General features: G+C 42.8%; 3 protein-coding genes across 4 annotated transcripts; 1 reads left to right on the forward strand and 2 right to left on the reverse strand.

The window, feature by feature from the left end:
* Positions 1–75: 75 nt before the first annotated feature.
* Positions 76–825, forward strand: LOC119545710 (histone deacetylase complex subunit SAP18). The gene is made up of 2 exons (XM_037851513.1): positions 76–252; positions 345–825. The coding sequence occupies exons 1-2, from the start codon at positions 187–189 to the stop codon at positions 729–731; spliced, it is 453 nt and encodes a 150-aa protein (XP_037707441.1). The 5' UTR covers positions 76–186; the 3' UTR covers positions 732–825.
* On the reverse strand, positions 749–6,151 carry LOC119545706 (probable serine/threonine-protein kinase samkC). The gene is made up of 3 exons (XM_037851468.1): positions 5,984–6,151; positions 1,193–2,049; positions 749–1,107 (listed from the first exon to the last, which is right to left on the reverse strand). The coding sequence occupies exons 1-3, from the start codon at positions 6,002–6,004 to the stop codon at positions 882–884; spliced, it is 1,104 nt and encodes a 367-aa protein (XP_037707396.1). The 5' UTR covers positions 6,005–6,151; the 3' UTR covers positions 749–881.
* A 667-nt stretch (positions 6,152–6,818) lies between these two features.
* Positions 6,819–16,202, reverse strand: LOC119563290 (organic cation transporter protein). Of its 2 annotated transcripts, XM_037876618.1 has the most exons (7): positions 15,715–16,202; positions 13,746–13,937; positions 9,508–9,907; positions 8,754–9,021; positions 7,411–7,961; positions 7,210–7,355; positions 6,819–7,142 (listed from the first exon to the last, which is right to left on the reverse strand). In XM_037876618.1, exons 1-7 carry the CDS (start codon positions 16,066–16,068, stop codon positions 7,047–7,049), a joined length of 2,007 nt encoding a protein of 668 aa, XP_037732546.1. In that variant the 5' UTR covers positions 16,069–16,202; the 3' UTR covers positions 6,819–7,046. The 2 variants fall into 2 exon arrangements, with proteins under 2 accessions (XP_037732546.1, XP_037732545.1); XM_037876617.1 differs by lacking the exon at positions 13,746–13,937.
* Between the last annotated feature and the right edge of the window lie 114 nt (positions 16,203–16,316).

The raw sequence follows: 16,316 nt of genomic DNA on the forward strand, positions 1-16,316 counted from the left end.
ATACTGAAAATATCAACTATAAACGGTTACACTTAGAGCTGTGCGATGGTAGTAAGCCGGAACTGTTTTCCGATAGGCAAGATATCGATAAATTTTAGCCCAAAAAGAAGCCCAAACATTTCGGAAAAGACATTTTTGTATTAAAACTCTTTTGTTAAGTGATAATTAGTAGCGGCACAGGAAAACATGGCCAACGTGGAGTCTATGATTGTGGAGGATAAGACCCAGGTCAAACAGATTGACCGCGAGAAGGTTTGTTTGCCCTACCGGCGACGGAGGCAATGTTTACCTGGCCTTTCACCTGGATATTTTGTAGGATTTATCTAACTTCATCCCCTTTTCAGACCTGCCCTCTGCTGCTCCGCGTGTTCTGCTCCACTGGTCGCCACCACTCCGTTCAAGAATACACCTTTGGCAACGTGCCCACCAACGAGCTGCAGATCTACACCTGGCAGGACGCCACCCTTCACGAACTAACCTCCCTGGTGCGTGACGTCAATCCGGATACGAGGAAGAAGGGCACCTACTTCGACTTTGCCGTGGTGTATCCCAACTTCCGGAACAATCACTTCCAGATGCGCGAAATCGGAGTGACCTGCACGGGCCAGAAAGGAATCGATGATAACAAGACCCTTGCCCAGGCCAAATTCTGCATCGGAGACTTCCTGGACATCTCCATAACGCCGCCCAACCGACTGCCACCCGCCGCCAGGCGCCAGCGACCCTACTGATGATGGATGCCTTAATAATCTATTCTAATCGTATTTAATCTTTCACTTGACACTCGATGGAGTATGGACATAATTATAAACGGAATACAAGTAAGATGACCTACGAGTTGCTTGACTTAAGGGACTACATGTTATGTGCTGGGGAGTATCTCAGTTCCTGTAGACGCCATTAGGGCGCTTCGACTTCTTTTTGCCCAGCTGCGTCATGTCGATCTCCAGGCCGTTGGGCAGCACGGCGCGGTTCTCTTCGTAGTTGATGAACCCGTTCTCCTGCAGCTCCTCCTCGTTGTTGCGATTGTTGGGATCGCACTTGATGCCCGTCTCGTAGTGGTACTCCCGTTTGTTGCCGTCAGGGTCAATGTAGCCATAGGTACCCCTGGTCGATTAGGAGTCAGAGAAAGTTTTGTTAAGTATTATCCATTGAAAAATAACCAAATATGTTCTCTATCCCCTTTACTCACTTCGTGATGCAATCGGTGCCGATCAACTCCTCCTTGAAGGAGCCATCGTCGTTCTCGTAGCCCCAGGTAATGCTGCCATCCTCGTTCTCCTCGCGCCACTTGCGAATGGTCTGGGAAACGGGCTGGCGGCGACGCTGTTGCTGCTGCTGCTCGACCCGATCGTCTTGCAGTTGGTTTTGGTCGATAATAGGACGCGGCTGAACGGGCTTAGGGCGTGGCCTGGCCACAGGCTGTGGTGCTGGTGGCTCAGGACGCAGGGCAGCAGACGCAGGTCTCGTCCGGACCACAGCCACCCGCTGTGGCGGTGGTGGAGGCGCTGCTGCAGTTGGAGTGGGTCGCTCCAGGCCAAATCTCTGCGAGTTCTCAAACCGACCGATGCCAAAGTCGTTAAAGGCGGAGGGACGGTTCAAAGGCGTCGGAATGGAGGGACGTTCGGCTGGGAAGCGAGCTGGAGCTGGTAGGATGGCAGCTGGCTGGGAGTCCTCGTTCTGCAGGAACTGCTGCACTGGCGAGGGTTGCTCGATGGGTTGCTGGCCAGCCAGGAAGGCTGCAGCTGCCTGCTGGAACTGCGATTGCTGCGAGTTGGCCAGCTGCTGTTCCCTCAGTAGATTAGGCAGATATGGCTCCGGTTGCTCATCCTCCGCCGACTCTGTGACGGGGCGTGGCTCCTCAAGGGTGATGCGTTGCGTCACCGCTGGCAGGATGGCGTTTTGCTGACGCAGCGAAGCACCTGGACGACGGACACGCAACACGGGCTGCCGGTGGGGCACTGGACCAGGTAAGGGCACTGCTCCGGGGATGTTCAGACGCTGCGGATAGTTTTGGGCCTCGGCCAAAGCGAGGGCGCTGCAAACGAGCTGCAATCGGATGGAAAAATTGGAAGTCATTAGTTCTCTGCACTCCATTTAAGGATCAACTGTGTCAGTTGCCGGAACAAGGCGTTGCAGTCGCTTTGGCAACACCATGCCACACGTGGCCAATTTGCCAATGCCTGGTATCTTGCTTATGGCAGTGCCCCTCTTAATTCTTTTTATATGGTCAGTTTTAGCTCGTTGTTCGCCCCATGGCTTCTTAAAATTTTCATCACTTCTCGACGCTTTTGGGGGTGGAATGTATTATCGAATTGGCTTTCAATTTATTCGGATTCTTATTGGTCAATAAGTTCATTAGACGACTGGGAAAACCTTTCTTTTCTAATAATAGAGTTTCGATTAGATTTCTTAGTTTCCGATGGGGAAGAATGTTTCGGAATATTTTGTTTTTTCTAAACAGAATTAACTTTAAGATTAAAATGAAAAATCTTTAAAATACTTGGTGTAGTATAATTGTTGTAGTTATTTTTGTATCTTCTTGCAAACATAATTGATACAGGTTTTAATAGTTCGGTGATAAAATGTCAGATATTCATTCATTTTTCCCAAATGCAATTAATTCGCAACATGGTACCAAGATAATTATATTCCGCCAACTATTTATGCTCTAAGCATTCCACTATTAATTAAAATAAATTTGGTAAAAATATCTTCACTTGCCGTCACACTTTTGTGGCACTTCTTGGTTGGAGCTGCTCAACTCACACCTCCTCAAACTGGTTTAAAATTTATCAACCGCTTATGTACTGCCGCAGCAATTTGTAATTGTAACGGTGTGGCGGTGGCAACAACAACAGCAACAACACCAACAACTGTGGCAATACTGTAATGACTGTAAATGTGGAACATAAAACAAATCGCGATTTTTGCCCCACCTCGCTGCCGATCGATCATAAAAGCCGAATCCAAAAAGCCAAGACAAGCCAAACCAAAGCCAAAAGCGAGACCAAAAACAGAAGAAAAAACGAAAACATTTCAGTCTTTACCGCTTGGATTGCGTAATTTGCATGGCCCGAGTTATGCGGCATGTGGCATGGGCATATAGCATGTGGCAAGCACATTGGCCAAAAGTTTCCGGTTCGCAAAAGAAGTCAAAGTCTAGGACAAGTGACCGACCGCCTAGTCGGATACGTTATTTTTTTTTTAGCACGATTTCGGTGTGTCGTTTTTTAATTAGTAGCCGCTACTACTTGTATTACACAATTCTTAAGAGGGGCGGGGGAGGGTATTTAGCCGGCTTATGGCTTTTCGCCTCTGGTTTTGGTTTCCATCTGGCCACAGATCAGATAACTTTTTGCTCCACTTTCCGGGGTAGCTTATATAAAAGAATTACTGGTTGGGGAAGTGAATAAAAGTCAATACGGAATTATGGTTTCCATTAGAGTTCTTGACACGATTGGAAACCTGAGTATTGGGTATTAGCATTCATTAAGGATTATATAGAGGCGGTGTCTTTCAAGCTAGTGACCAAGGCTGTTATGTTCTTAACGTTCTTATTATGAATTTCAATTTTAAAATGTATTATAATTTTTTATTTTATACAAATACTAATATTAACTATTTCCTGGGATATCATAAAACTGTCGCCGATAATTCAGTTGTTCAAACATGAATAACTATTACAGCTTATAATAATCAATCGAGTCAATGAAGCCTGTGGCCCATGCAGATTTTGTTATGCATGCAGTCAACACATTTTTCAGCCAATGTTGTTGTTGTACTATTATTATCCATTACTTTCCTGTATCTGAGCCATTGGCTTTGTTTTTGGATTGTTTGTGTTTGTGTTGCTGACCATTGAAGCCGAACATTCCAGTGGCTTGGCTGGCTGCCCAACTACCTGGTCAAGTGAACTACTTGGCTTTTTAAATTAATGAAAAGCCAGGCCAGCCAGAGATAGAGCCAGAAACTGAAAAAAAAAACTGAGCAAGGCCTGCCAGACACTTGCAGCTATTTATTTGGGTGCATTGCTCGGCAGGGGAACTTGATTTGATTTAATTGCTTTTATGACTCCGCCTTGCGACTGCGTCTGCGTCTCAGTTCAAGGAAACCGAAAAATTCGTAGCCATGTGTAATGGAAGGTGTTCCCAACTTCAAGTCGAAACTGAAACCAAACCAGGTGAAGCCAAGCCAAGACAATCCCAGCTCAGCTGGATGCAGGCGTGGGTGTTCCACTGGCGGATAATCATCATCATCATCCTCATCTTTAGTGAAAGACAACAAAAGATGTTTATGTTCCTGATGTTCCATCATCATTAGTAACAATAACTTGGCTAAGGACTTTTGGCCCGGCCTTGACTGTCCGCTGGCCATTGACCGAACGAACAAACGAATGAAATCGAAAATATGTCCTATGCCAGGCATTTTTGTTTTTCTGAGCTGGCCGGACTCGTTGAGCTGGAATAGTTGTCAGTGCACTTTCGAGCCGGCTTCGGTCTCAAATATGTAACACTTTATGCATGTATAAAGGCTTATTTATGCAGGCTTTATATACCCGTTCATTACGTAATCCCAGCACAACACTCCGCCCAAATGCATTGCAGTGTGGGCAAGTATCTGTATCTTAAGCTGTGTTTGTATCTCAATCTGCAGCTGAATCTGCGACAGCCACTGAAAATGAATGGAGTGTGCGTGCCGAGAATTTGCATCGCCTTGGGTGCGTTTTGTGGATCCCAATTCACCATAACTAGTTATTAGCTTCGGCCACCAACGACCTTGATACACATAGTCGCGTTCGAACAATAACAACGTGTCGTGACGAACTGCGGTCCAACAATACTAGCCGAAAATTACCGGCAAATTAAGTGTTTCTTGTCATTAACAATTAATTTCCTGGTCCACCTTTTGGCAAACTCATTAGGCTGTATCCATAATTTGGCCAAGTCAATCATTCAATCAAGCAAAAGCGAAAAAATCTGATTAGATCCGCTGATTTATGGGGCTTAAAAGGCAGTTTTTAGTTCGGAAATATACAAAAATATGTACATTTAATGTTATAGTTTTCAACCTAACACTTTGATTTTTCGCAAGTGAATTTTAACATATTTTTGAAGCATAAATTATTTGGAGCCAATGTTTCTAATAAAAGTGATACAGCATACAAAAAAAATATTAAAATGACCATACATTTATATTTAAGGGTTTTAGGTATAAGTCAAGTAATTTTTATAAATTTACAAAATATTTTTTGAAAGTCGAAATAAAATATTTTTGTACCTTATGGCGTTAACTCTGTTAAGGAAGTTCAATCCAATAAATGTTTCTTTTGATTGATTGTGGTGATTGAATCGCAAATAATTTGATTTATTTATCACATAATTGACAATTCATCAGCTTTGCGCAGTAGCAAAAGCCTTCGATAATCTTTGGCAGTACAACAAATTGAACTCAAGTCAATTGTGGGCCAATTTCGAGAGCCCAATATTCAGGTTAATAATGGAGGTCGGGGGGAATTTTGCAAAGTTAAGGCGGAGCTGGGCTTAAAGCCAACAAATGCTCGTTAAGATTTCTGACCCGAGGGCTTGGTTTGGTAATTCCTCGAACGGAATTCTTTGGCCACACAGTGCAGCAAAAACAATTGCTGCGCGATTGTATCGCATATTTATGATGTGAGTTCCTTTGTATGGCTCGATCTTTAGTTTTATGATGTTAAATCAAATGAAATGTCAATTGGCCAACATTAATTGCTAATTGCATTGAGACACAGGTACACAACAACTCGCGCACTTTCTATAAAATGCAAATACTTCGTAAATAAAATCGTAACGTATCAATCTGAGATCGAGTGTGAGTCTTAAGCTGGGAACCAATCGACCTTGATAGATGCATATTTTATGATTCACTCGCATGCTTAAATGGTGACTTGACCGAGAACATTAGCACTTAGGATCCTTGATCTGGTTGTTCTCATCCAACTTACCGCAAATAGTTGGAGTTTCATAGTAGAACTGGGCTGGGTATCTCCTCTTCTTCGCTTTCCTGTCCTTTTGTAACACTTCCGCAAGACGAAGAGAAAGCACTAGAACAGTCTTGTCTATTTATCCACAGGGCACCTGGTACTACTTCTTGGCCAACCGTTGATCGCTCAAATGCTGGGCCCGCCAGGTGCGCAGGCGGCTTTATAGCTCCAGCTCCAACGCGAATCGGAGCTTTGATCGGCTGTGGAAAATTTATGTGAGGTGTGTGTTTGGCATGGCTATGCAATAAATGGCCGGGCCGAAAGTGGAGCGCATCCCCCTCGATGAAGTAACGAAAGTGACAGGGCAGCCTTCTTTTTATTTTATTTGCACTCTTTTGTGGACATGAGAATGGTGGTCTCGATCAGCTCCGGGAACGTGATTTAGTTTTAAATTACTTTTACCGCCTTTAACAGTCTGCTTTTAAATTCATTGGCCTGGCAACGCTGCAAGTCAAGCTTAAAGTTTAATTTAACAATTCTGAGGTCTGGCCAACAGAGCGTATGCGCAATGGTTATAGTATTGGCTAGAGGGGGCCATTAGTAAGGTTTCTAACCAATCTTAATACTACCTGCAGTTGCACAATTCATCACTGGCACATAATCATCACGCAGTCGACTGCGATGCCGGAAGAGTCTTTAAATATTATAGTGTTAAATAGGTGCTTATTTAGTGCTTAAAGAGCCCTGAGTGATGAATGTGTGCCAGTCTTTGTGCAAAACCACTAGTGAAAAAGCGCTCAGTGATGGTATTTTTGCAGTGATTCACTGACTGCTGTGTAGCAAACTTTAAAAAACATTTAAAATTGTTGCATATCATAAAAATACTGCGTTTTTAATGCAATGAAAGTATAAATAAAATCATATCAGTAAAATAAAATCATAGTTAATGGTAGAATGAGAAAAACGATTTAGTGCGGGTGCTCAATGTCCCTCCCAAGGTCCAATATATATCACAGTTAGGCATGTCAAAAACGGAAGGTCAGCTCCAGTTCCTCTAAAGAATACCAATTCCTATACCAGCTCCTTATTGTTCCACATCCTTCATAAGGCTGATGGCAATGGCGCCGATCAAACCGGAAACACCCATAACATTCAAGGGCAGCAGGGGATCAATGTGCTCCTGGGGAGATGAATACGAACGATTGGTCAAATTAAGATAATGGGAGGTAAACGATTTGAGGACATACCAGTTGCCAGAGAAAGGGCACAAGGATCAGGGCCACGCCAGAAGCCAGGTTGCCCATGCCAACGCCAAAGTTGCGAACAATTGTGGGATATTGCATTGCAGTGTAGGTGGGAATGATGGCGTTGTTGGCTCCAATTAGGCACTTGGCTGGAAGAAGAGATTGTTACCCATTCTAGGGATGGTTATCATTGGGTTAACTTACCTATGGTGGCCAGTGCAATAACACCAGTTTGATTTGGTACTAAATTGGTGGCCAGACAGCAAAGCCCCGGGAGCAGCATGTAACCAATGAGACTTCGTCGAATTCCAACCTTCAGAACCACCAGGATGCTGATGCAGATGGAAATGGCCTCCACAGTTCCCGCCACGGCACTATTGATATAAATGTTTCCACCCAAATTGTTGAGGTGCAATGTAAGACCAAAGTAAATGATAATTAGGGTGAGCCAGATAACCAAAGTAAGGCATGTGGTGCGCCAGTACTTGGCGCTAAACACCACCAGCAGGGGATTGACATGGCCACTCGAGTTTGGATCCGGTGCATCCGCCTCGGCTGCCTTCACCTCTTCGCTGGTCGCTGTTTCTGGCGGGGATTGGACCGCCCGTGGAACCGCCGCCTCCAGGGTCTTGCGATAGTTACTGGGCAGACTGCCGCTGGTGCCGTTCATTCGGGCCGCTCGCTCAATTAGCTTGCACAACTCATCCAACCGACCCTGGGCCAAAAGCCAGCGGGGCGACTCCGGCAACCAGAACCTAAAAAGTAAAGGAAAGGAATGGACGGTTGGGAATCAATGTCATGTGCCCCGGTATTTATTGGCCGTTCGGAATTTTTTCATTTGATTTCAAAAGCGGTCAGCTAATGCGGCTTCCATTACCCTGAATTGCCACCCAAGGATAAGCACTGAGGAATTTCCCGGACAGGGGTTTCTTTGTCCCTGCCGGAATCTAATTGATCCCACATCCCACGCATTGTGTTGTGCTCGGTTTTCTGTTGTCAATTCATTTAGTTGACTGGATGCTAAAAATGTTTACGCTTTGAAGTTAAAATGTGTTGTGAAATGGACAACAAATAGGAGTTACATTCAGAATATATATATATATATAGTTTCTTTCTTAGCTTGGCTGATTTAATGCAGGGATTACTTTGATTTTTGTGTTAAAATGTAACATTTAAATAAATTGGTACACTATTGCGAGATTGAAGACCGACAAATAAGTTTAAATGTTGTTTGGTTTTAAATACGAAGTGGAACTAGTTTACAAAGGGAAAAGTATAAAAAAGAGATCTAAAAATATGAAAAATATAATTAAGTAAAGTATTTCTTGATGAACGGAAGGTGATGGATACTAAACATGATTTTAATTAATCATAATTTAATTAATAAATATATATCACTTGGGCGTTTATGAAAAAAGAGCCTAAAGCGGAGTGCATGAAAAGACCTCGATTTCCCTCTAGCTGATTTTCCCATTACCATTCACCAAATAAACGCCTTATTATGGCGTTGACCTCCCCCCAAAATAGGATTCCTCTGCAGAACTTACCAAATGCTGAGCATGATTAGCCAGGGAAAGGAGATGGCCAGCTGCAGGTGCCGCCAGTCGCGGATGAGGTAGGCCAGTCCGGCGGAGAGGACGTACGAGATGGCCACGGGCAGAATGTTGAGAATGCCGATTACGGTCCGCCACTTGCCGGAGACCAGCTCCACCACCAGCACGAAGCTCACAACAGTCACGGTCATTGATGCGAATCCAATTATAACACGTAGCGACATGAACATGGCCACCGATGTTGAGAAGGCCAAAATTCCACCTGCAACGGAGAACAGAGCAGAAAATGCAGGTGAGGTGGTGATGGTGTTGGCCAAAAAGGGTGGCAGGGGGCTGGGGGGGTTGCGGAATGTCAGTGGCAAGGTCGGACACGTAAATAAGAGTGTAAAGTCAATTAAAATCCCAGCCGGGCCAGAGAGCAGGACAAATGCAAATGCAGCTGTTAGCCCAACGATTCACGGACAAAGCTGCATATAAATGACAATTAGAAAATGAATACCACTCAAATTGTCATGGTCAAAGGAACTCTCGTCCTCCCAGCCCTCTTTTTTCGGACTGTTGCAATTCCCCCTATATAACCTACACAGGACGAAATGGTAACCAAACATAAGTATCTAGAAAAACATAGGTCATTTTTCTTATGAAAGCATTGAGCCTTTTCTGAATCCTGAAATTACAAGACTTCATATTCTATAAAAAATTCCATATTATGGCTTCCTAGTCCCCTCATGTTTAAGCTATTACTCACCGAACACGCTTTGGATAGTGACGAAAGCCATCAGCGTGTGCCTTCTTCCAAAGCGGTCAGATATCCATCCACTAAGAACCGCTCCCGCAGCAGCGCCCACCAGGAAGCACGTTTCCACCAGGCTAAGAATATCCCGACCGCACACTAGCTCGAACTCCTGGACCAGAGTTTTGGCTGATCCCTCCTCGTCAGAGAACTCAAAGTGCCGGCACTGGCGGTAGCCCAACTCGGTGGCATTTGCCGGCCAGTTTACCAGCTGATTGTCCTCGTAGGTCACCTGGGAGAAGTCCATATCGAGAACCAGGCAACCATTTGAGGATTGGCTAATGTTTCGCCATTCGGAAACACTCATCTGCAGGAGGTTGTCAGGCCGCGCACACCAAAAGTCTTTGGGAGCAATCTATAAAGAAACAATAGGATTTATAAATCGTTACAAACATTTAAATCGTTTTGTTTTGACTCAGACTGTACATCCTTATACTCATAACATGAATATATGATGTCAGTATAACTTGTACCACTTAAAACAATACTTGAAACACATGACAATACAAAATTCCAATATGTTTTATCATTCTGACTCAGACTTTAAATCTCTAACTCACAACATGGATATTTAAAGTCAGAAAAAACTTATAATAATTCCTTGCCCCTATATCGTTATAGAAAACTAATATAATGACGCACACTTCATTCGCAGCTCTAAATCCACTTAAATAATATGCTGATAATATACAGATTGCACACAGATAATTAGCAAATTTGATATAAAGTCGCAGACTTCAGACATTACGTAAAATACCTATCTTTATTTGGCCTCAAGTTTGCATATTTAATCCCCGATAAAAACTAGAATTTCACACACTTTTTAACTACAATGCCGATTGTGATTTTTAATCAAACAATTTTAAACTTGTTTCTACGAACCAACACAAATTTGACTTGTCTAAAGAAATTAGCAAGCAAATGCAATCATATAAAGGTTAACACTCATAAGTTCATAAATAACTTTGCATATAACATTATTGATACAAATTGAATACATAACTTTATCTCGGGATTTAATAAAAAAGTTCTCTTAGAAATACTGAAATTTTGAATGTTTCACGATTCAACTCACGTTTGCAATTACGTGGACTACATAAGACATTACTTTTAAGCAACTTCCATCGTTTCAAGCCAATCCAAAGTTTGATTGCCTGAGCAGCTATTAATCGAACCGGAGATCGGGAGATACGTTTTTCCAGACTCAATTTAAATCGGTAGTAAACCGTTAAAATTTCTTCCGCATGTTGATTGCGGTTGGCTTGTAGTTAGTTTGTTTACAACAGTCCCATTTGTCATTTGGGTTTCGATTGCGAATGTTTCGTGACAGGTTAACATGGCTAAAATTACTGCATCTTGTTCGAAAAACACGAATGTGCGGCCGTCTGATTGATGATCGAATCAACGAAAGCGGCTTATCAATTGCTTTCGGGAGGCAAAAAGGTTGTTCACCAATACCGCCCACTATACGCTACTCCCGGTCCTATAAACAACTATATGGGTACAACTTACAACAGGTTGATAGCCCCGGCCGACATTGAACGTGCCTCAATTAAACATTTAACATGCGCTCCGAGGAAATGGTTTCAAGTTCAAGTTGAAGTGTAACAAGAAAGCGAAACATTTTTAATAATTAATGGCCAGTGGGAAAGGCGGTGGAAAAAGGTGAGCTTTTCTGGTTTCTGGTTAGTTTTCCTTATTTTTTCCCCGGACTTGTGGCTTTAAGTCTGCCGACCGTTGATCGCGTGGCAGGCTCTGATGTCATTTGTGGCCGCCGTGGCAGTTGTTCTGTCGCCAAGTCGGTTACATGTCACGTTTCAGGCATTTGCATAGCGCAACTGACTCTCGACCAACAATGGAATTCTGTGCCACAACGTGGGCAGTTCTCGACTTTGGCTACATGGGCCACATAAATTTCGCTTGATAAATTGGTGTGCAGATATGCACGAGCTGCACCTGAGAGTGCGCTTTATATTAATGACAGGTAGGCAGGCACACTGGGTTCGACTCTAATTACCCCTAACCCTTGAATAACAATCTGATTTTAAAAACTTTAATTTTCAAACCGATATCGGAATTTTCCTTAGAACCCACCCATGTAGGGTATTTACCAGGTCAAGCACCCTTAATAGATCTTTGCACAATGGAAATCTCAATTTAGATATTCAACTTATGGCACGATTAGTGACAATACATAATCTATTGTTTCTGAGTAAGGTATTGACATATCCGTAATTGAGTAGTTCGGAAAAGTTTAACTCAATTTGCATTCAATTGGCTAGGAATGGCTAGCTTCAGCTAAGAATTTTAAATTAGTCATTGGAGTAATTTCCTGGATCTCTGTTATAGGATTTACATACTTTTAGCATCCATTTTAAACTCAGAATTATTTAATGCTATTAAATAACCAACTTGTTTTAGCTTGAATTAGTTGCGATACAATAGGCCTGAAATTATATAGTTCCGTTCAATTTCTAAGGTTATTGAATAAGACCTGTAAAATAATTCCTACATTTTAAAGTTTGCCCATTTTTGAGGGGATCAAACAAATTCTTTCACTTGTTTTTATAATATGTTTGCATTAGTCTTGAAAACAATTTTTCTTTACTGCCGGCGGCAATATTACAAGAGTTTTACTTAAACAAACTCTACTATTCATTTAATCTTCGGAATTGTCAAGGCTTTTTAATAGAATTTCAACAAAGATCAAACACAATGATTTCCTTTTAATTAAATTAAGTTTAATCAATCCAATAAGTAAAAGGATTGTCTAAAACCATCTGCGTTCGTCTAGCCTTCTGAGAGATTTTCTGATTACGCGATACCAGACTGACACATTGTACAGTCTAGGTGCTCATAGGTGGTTGTTAACTTAATTGTTACAGGGTCATCTACTGACCCTAGGTGAGAAAGTATTTAAATTGTTATTTTAAATCTGAATTTTAAGTCCAATGGGGTTTCTCCAGCAGATTGGAGACCAGTGTACCAGGCTGAGTGTGGCTAACAGAGGTATTTCTGTGCATTTTATTATTATTGTTTAATTAATATATTTAGACAGTTAGCGGTCAATATTGGCCTATGGCAGAGTGTAACCTTTCGAAGGCAACCTTGGGTCGGCTCGAAGTCAGAGCAAACCACCGACACCACTGGCACCACCTGATATGGATCAGTTGGGAGTGGAAACTAATTGAAAAGTTTTGCCAACTCGATGGGAAATCGTGTTGTCATGGTGTTCGACCGCAGAGCTTAATCCACAGCTGTCGTCTTCAAAATAAATAACACAAAGCGTGCAATTTGCAGACTTGGCCAATTAAGATAAGGTAATCCAACACGAAGACTGTGTCAAATATGTGCCATTAAATCAGTGTAAACAAATCAACGACTTTGGGTTTTGGGGTGCAAACTCGTTTCAGCCTAAGCCAGTTCAAATTTGTTATTACTCCGCAGGCAATTATTGTGTGTCAATAATTAAGGCAGAAGTGAAACAATTAAGCTGGAAGAGACCAAGGGTAATCATTTTGGGGTAATGAGTAAAAGTTATATTTGAAAGAACATAAAGTTTAGAGATTTGTTGGGGTTGGAACAGGTGCTATACAATAAAATGATAACGAAATATTTGAATAAATTGAATTTATAATGGTTTTAACTGGTTTTTTTGATAAAACACATAATTAAACTTCCATTGTTCCTTCTAATTTTCAGTGAGGTGCTATACAATATTTAATAATAAATGTTAAAAAAGAATTCAGCTGGCTTACGTTATAAAACACTTATCCAAAACTTCATTACTTATTCTACCCATCAATCTTTGTAATACGAACAGTTCAATAAACACATTAAATATATCTGATACTACCGCTCCCAAACTCGCTCAATGAAACTGTATCTTTTTTTCGGGTCTGTAGGTAGCTGCAAAGTAAATCTCATAATCAATCGAGAGCGCCGACACGGGCAACAGGTTTGAGCCACACACACCTGCAATCGGAGTCACTTGAATTCACCTTATCACGAACAAACGCTGATAACTGGCATTGGGGGTGGCAATAGTACTACGTACATAAAACTCAGAACCTTGTCAATTGTGGTTGCGTATTAGTTGTCCCTCTGAGTGTTGGCCAGCTATAGTTGGCACATGTGGCAGGCGATGGAGCGCAACGATGGCCACTTAAGGCCGAGCAATCAACCCGACTCACCTGGAACACGTAGACGAATATGTGGAAGGTGCAGATGGCCTGGAAGATCGAGAGCAGGGCACACCACCTAGCCTGCCAGGGGGCTAAGCAACCCAAGAGGCGTTCCAAAAGTCTGGTGTGCAACTGGTCCAGCTCCTCGATATCACCAGACTCCAACATCGGCGAGGCCTCGCCTGATCTCATATTCGTTAGCTCCATTTTGGCCCGGTTTAAAGTGCAACCGTTTACGTCTTGCGATGCAAGTCAACTGAGTTAGAATGCTCGACTTTCGAAAATGTATCTTATGAAATTCAAATTGGTTTCAGATGCAAGATTCGGCAGGCCGAGAGGTGTCGAGAGCCGAGAATGCGTGTGTGCCAGAGAGTTTCAACCGGGTCTCTGGTTTTTATGCAGGCGCGGCGTTATTTAAGATTTCTGTGGGGGCCCTGAGATAATGTCCGTCCAACCAAAAACACACCGCGATATTACGATAGCCAAATTACTTGTTAACTCTGTCTTCACACCCGGCCAAGTGAGTCATTAAAGAATCACTTGATGATGACTTTATAACTCTGTACCGACGACCTTTCTGGGGAGTGCCTTGACCAACTCCTCCCACAAGGTTGATGCACACTCTACGACACGCCAATTTCATTTGGTACATCTTGCCAGCATAAAGATATTTTTATAGAACCGAACTTTCTTTAGTTCGGCAGCCGTAATCTTATCTTCGCGATTGTCTCTATTTGATTGGTTCATGTTAATATAGAGGATTCTTTAACAATTGGTTATTGTTTGTCTTGCCCAGATAACATTATGCTTATCAAGGCGAAAAATAGCACAACAGAAGCAATCAAAACAGGAGCGCCAAAGTAGACAAAGTCGTTTGCATTAAATGTTATCAGAAGTGCGCTAAGTTTTTGTCTATTTCGCTACTATTCAATTAAGTTCCTATTGATGATTAAAAAATACTTTTATAGTTCCAGCTGATAAAAGGCATTGATTATTATGATAGGCCGGGTGGGTCTAGCCTTTCTGTATAAAATAAATACTAACCCCTATTTAACTGATTTAACAGTTTTTTAAAAGTGATCTAACACTTCCTCCCTCTTGCATCACACAACTTCCTAAGGTTAACCAATCTCTATACTTATTCCCCAACTTATGGAAGTTCGATTGGTATAATTAACCTCTGCAAAATAACTGTGCTCAGGCAGTCGAACTTCTTGGGTTCTTGAATGACTGTTGCAGTTTCCATGGGTTCTTGCCAAGCTCTATTAGCCACCGATCCGACAATCCGCGGATCGTGTGTGTCAAGGTCCCGTGTGGTTTTTGCTTAGCTCCCTTCGATTTGGGGTTAACTTTTGAGTGACGACACTAGCACGATAGTCTGTTATTAGCCTGATTATCCATAGGCAAATGATGCACACGCAACCTGCTCACCGATAAACGGCTCCCAAGTGGCTGTGACAGGCTCCCTGAAAAAGTTGGTCAAATATGCTCGAAGGTCTCGCGTTGCTTTCGAGAGCTATTTCAAAAAAGGTCGAGCAAGTGGTCAAAATTGGCATGCGTGTTTTGCCGTGATTGCCGGCCAAGCCAACTCAAGTGGCAACCTCTCCAAATTGTTATCAATTGTTTCGAATAATTCCACCTCACTCATTTCACGCAAACTCATTTGTTGATAACGTTTTTTTTTTGTAAAACCACACTCTCTTTCGCTTTTCATTGGGCAATTACTTTACTGTCAACACTTCGCATCGATGAGATACACAAGCAATTAGCCGCCTATTATTAGTGGAAATCACTAACAAACTTTACAGCTATAAATCAATTACACAATGTTTTCTTCCGGTCTAAACACTAAACACCCCTGCATCCGGGGTGTTTTACGTGGTGGGTTTACCTACCAATATATTTGATATTGATATTTTTAGGCAAGGCAATCAACTGGACAAATATTTGGCCAGCCATAACCGAAACCGAAACTCACCTGGAAGACAAACATGAACAGATGGAAAGTGGTGGGCAGTTGGAACAGGCAGAGCAGCAGGGTCCACAGGAAGCTCCAGCGGGTGTAGTGGCCCAGGAAATTGGATATCACATCGCCGTCGGCATCCTGGCTGAGATCCCTGCTCGGCGGGGGCTCCTCGTGGGGAGGCTTCTTCAGGTCCTCGGAGTAGCGACGAAAGTCCAATGCTATGACACTGATTTCCGGGGTCCTTGGGCCCGGCCTTGTCTCGCGATATCCGCCATAGAGGTTTGCCTCCAGGCTGCCCCTGCCCTTGTCCCGCGGTCCGCCCACACAGTCGAAATTCAGGGAACCGCGACGAAGCACGCCACTCATATCGAGGAGGTTTTTTCTTTCGCGAAGCAAATATCTACCGATTTCCCAAGACTTCCGATTTTATTGCTCCACTTTAGCGTCGATCGATCGATTGGAAATAAATAAAACTCGCGTCGATCGTTGGTATCTCAGCCGTCGGCGTCGATCTGGAACCGTTAAAAGTTTGGGGGCTCTGTTATAAGCAGTCTGTAATTCTGCAAAGAGCGAAAGCTATGGCCGAAGGCATTGCCAGCATCGAAAAAGCTAAA

Source organism: Drosophila subpulchrella, chromosome 3R (assembly GCF_014743375.2).
Source record: "Drosophila subpulchrella strain 33 F10 #4 breed RU33 chromosome 3R, RU_Dsub_v1.1 Primary Assembly, whole genome shotgun sequence".
NCBI classification, from domain to species: domain Eukaryota; kingdom Metazoa; phylum Arthropoda; class Insecta; order Diptera; family Drosophilidae; genus Drosophila; species Drosophila subpulchrella.